The sequence below is a fragment of the Cicer arietinum genome, chromosome 6 (genome assembly GCF_000331145.2).
Source record: "Cicer arietinum cultivar CDC Frontier isolate Library 1 chromosome 6, Cicar.CDCFrontier_v2.0, whole genome shotgun sequence".
NCBI classification, from domain to species: domain Eukaryota; kingdom Viridiplantae; phylum Streptophyta; class Magnoliopsida; order Fabales; family Fabaceae; genus Cicer; species Cicer arietinum.
The window spans coordinates 28,463,860-28,467,496 of NC_021165.2; the positions used below are offsets into that span (position 1 = coordinate 28,463,860).

Sequence of the window (3,637 nt, forward strand, 5' to 3'; positions counted from 1 at the left end):
TTATTATTATTATTATTATTATTATTATTATTATTATTATTATTATTATTATTATTATTATTATTATTATTATTATTATTATTATATTTAATTTTGTTTTCTAGAAGAGGGTTTAAGCCAAATACGTCAAAAATTATATAATATATTTCTTACATTTTTTTTTCCTTAAACAAACAATTAAATAAAAGCTTATTCACTTACGATAACATATTTGTCTTTAAACAAATCTAAACCCCTCCAAATCATAAATAATATTTAAATATAAATTATCGTTAATAATAATACTATATAGATGTATTATACTCAACTGCCATAACTATTAAGATCAAATTAAATTTTAAAAAATTTTAATAGTTAATGATTACATTTAGTCTCACTAATTCTTGTTATTTTTTTTATAAAGTCTACCAATAATATTCTCCAAAGTCTATCGCTAAATTGTTATAAATGATTGGATTTAGTTTATCAATTTTATATTCTTATAGAGAAGACTCCAAGTCAGCTTTCGAAAATTCTTATTTGGAATAAGAACGAAAAACAAATATAAAATTGTATTAGTTTGCTTTTATTATGGAGAGAGAGGGAAGCTACACTGAAATTAAATTTAGAAGAGTATAACTGACTTAAATAATTTTTTATGACTAAGAGATAGTCTTCTTTCTTATTATTGTGCTCACATCCTGTTGTCGTTTAGCACTTGGTTTTGGTTTAAATATTTAATTAGTTATTTTGTGAAATGATTGTGGTTTTTATTTTCAAATATGTGTTTATTTAATAAGAAAATTTTGAAGTCAATTATTATTATTAAAAAAGATGAAATATTAATTAATATAAATATATTTTTAGAAATTATAAAAATAGTTTTTTATTTAATTAATAAATAAAAATTAACACGATTTTTCAAAAATAAAAAATGAAAAATATTTTCAGAAAAGAAACCAAACCACCCTTTATTATTCATAGACTCTTCTTGCTACTTAGTCATAAAATTAAGAATATACTGATATAAGAATTGTATATTCTAAAGTTGTTGTGTGTTGATGGAAATAAACTTGTTTATCCTCAATCTACCTAAAAATTCGTGCTTTAGTGACTTTTTATTTGGGTTGGGTGGTTCTTTTTGTCGCTACATTATTTTGATATTTCTGTCCTCTACAAAACATGAAGCATAGTAGGAAGTTACGCACATACTTAGTTTTTCTTACTCAATTTATTTTCACAAACAAAAATATTTATTTATTTAAATTAATAGAGTATACTAAAGATAATACAAATTCAAAGTCGCTAAATTAAAAAGAGATGAATTACGATCAAACTCGCAATATTTAAATTAAAAGTATATAACAACAAAATATTTATAAATTTAACATAATTAAAGTAATAAAAATATTTTACCTTCAACTTTGTAGCATTAATGACAACCAAGTCATACATTGAATTTGTAATAAATCGAACTGATTTGACAATTTGAATCACAAACAAATAAAAAAATACTGTTCCAAAACGACGAATAAAAAAATATTGCACGTCGGCAACAAATTCACGAAAAAATGTGAGAAAAAACAAATATATATGAAAACCACCTAATAAAATAAAAAAATAAAATACAAAAACGAAATTTTTGAATAAAAAAAAATAGTTCAATACCCCTCTCCCTCTAAATAACAAAAAACAAAAACAAAAAAACCAAAGTGCTGAGACGAGAGGCGGCTGCGCTCCTTTTTATTACTCAATTATTTCTCCCTATTTATAACTTTGTATATTCTCTTCATTTCATCCACATTTCTCGAACCAATTTTTATTTTGTTCTTCTTGGTATAAAGGATGCCATCTGATTTTGGTTGGATGGTTCCAATTGAAGTGATGTTGGGTTCTCTAAATCATGGAGAAGTCCAAGCATGTAGCATTTCCATCATTCCAGACAAACTTAGAGAAGTTAATGAAGATGCTTACAAACCAACACATATATCCATTGGACCTTTACATAGAGGAGCCACAAGACTCCTTCAATTAATGGAAGAACCAAAATGGCATTACATGAACAAGTTTCTTGATCGACAAGGAACAATACAAGAACAAAATAGAAAACCGGAGTTAAGGTTAAGAGAATGCGGCTTCGACATTCTCAAATTAGATAAAATTGTTCGTGCAAGCTATGGTGGAGGAAGCAACAACATCATCGAAAAAACAAAAGAACACGACATCGCTAAAATTATGATAGTAGATGGTTGTTTTCTGTTGGAACTTCTCATTAGGCTTGGAGATTATACGGAGAATCAAGCAACAACTTCTTATAACAACGACATAATCTTTAAAACAGAGGAAAAGGTGTTGTCCATTTTAAACGATGTAACAATGCTTGCAAATCAAATTCCTTTTCTTGTTCTCAAGAAGTTATATAGGAAGGTATTTCCCGATGGAAGTGTAATCGAAGACGATCATCGTGTGGCTAATATTGTTCGTAAGGCTTTCGGTTACCCTTCGGTGAATAGATCGGGAGGTGCTCATATACTTCATTTGATGCACTTGTCGACAGTGGATCAAAACCAACAACATGAAGGGAAAAAAGCGGAGATAGAATTATTGAGATGTGCTACAAGGCTACGTGCGTCTGGGGTAATAATTCGACCAAAATTAAATAGCACAAATCAAAATCAACATAAATTTGTTGATATGTTTGATTTTGATATTAGTTTTAGTGATTCAGGAGAGTTGGATATTCCACCGTTATATGTTAAGGAAACAACAGAAGTAAAGTGGAGGAATTTGATTGCTTGGGAGCAAAGCAAAATTTGGATTCAATGCAAATACACTTCTTATGCGCTTTTCTTCAACGGTTTGATATGTTGTGAACACGACATTGAATTGCTTAAAGAAAAAAGGATTATTGTAAATGAGGTAAACAAAAGTAACAAAGATTTGTTGACTTTGTTTCACACTATATCTAAAGGTGCTGAACACATGGATTTGAGTTATAATGAAATTTGTGGAATGTTGAATGACTATAAATACAAGGGGATGAAAGTCGCTGAAGTGTTGAGAAAATTTCCTATAAATGCTTGGCATCAATGGAGGCGAATTTTTGATATTGTTGTGTACTATGTGGGAAATTGGTACAATATTTTGATACGTGACCATATACCTACGGTTTGGAAATTCATAGGAATTGTGGCAGCTGCTATACTCTTGGTTCTTACTATCATGCAGACATATTACTCATCTCGCACCAAGGACTAATTTGTTTTGTTATCAGATTGTTATTTGGCATATAGTAGTTTTCATCAAAATGTTGCAGTTATTAATCCTTTACGTTTTGACAATAGTCCCTCTGTTTTTTTCATAAACATCCAAAATATGTCATGTATTAAGGAAAAAAGAATGGAAAAAAATATATTAAGAAAATTTGATAGTGCAATCAATATATACATTGTGTATTATAATTACTAAATTATTTTTTGTATAAGTGCATTTAATATCCAATTTTTTATTTTCCAAGACACATTGGTAGTATTAATAAGGGATAAATTTTGAAGATAAAAAACACTAAAAATATCTAATAATTTTTTAAGTGTATTATATTTAGACACCCAAATTTGTTTAAAGAAGGCTTATAATTACATACGGAATAAGAATATTT

The 3,637-nt window shown here is 27.6% G+C and overlaps 1 protein-coding gene across 1 annotated transcript; it reads left to right on the top strand.

The window, feature by feature from the left end:
- The first annotated feature begins 1,757 nt into the window (after positions 1-1,757).
- LOC101491912 (UPF0481 protein At3g47200-like) lies at positions 1,758-3,409 on the top strand. The gene has a single exon (XM_012717562.3). It carries the CDS (start codon positions 1,825-1,827, stop codon positions 3,235-3,237), a length of 1,413 nt encoding a protein of 470 aa, XP_012573016.1. The 5' UTR covers positions 1,758-1,824; the 3' UTR covers positions 3,238-3,409.
- Positions 3,410-3,637: the final 228 nt, after the last annotated feature.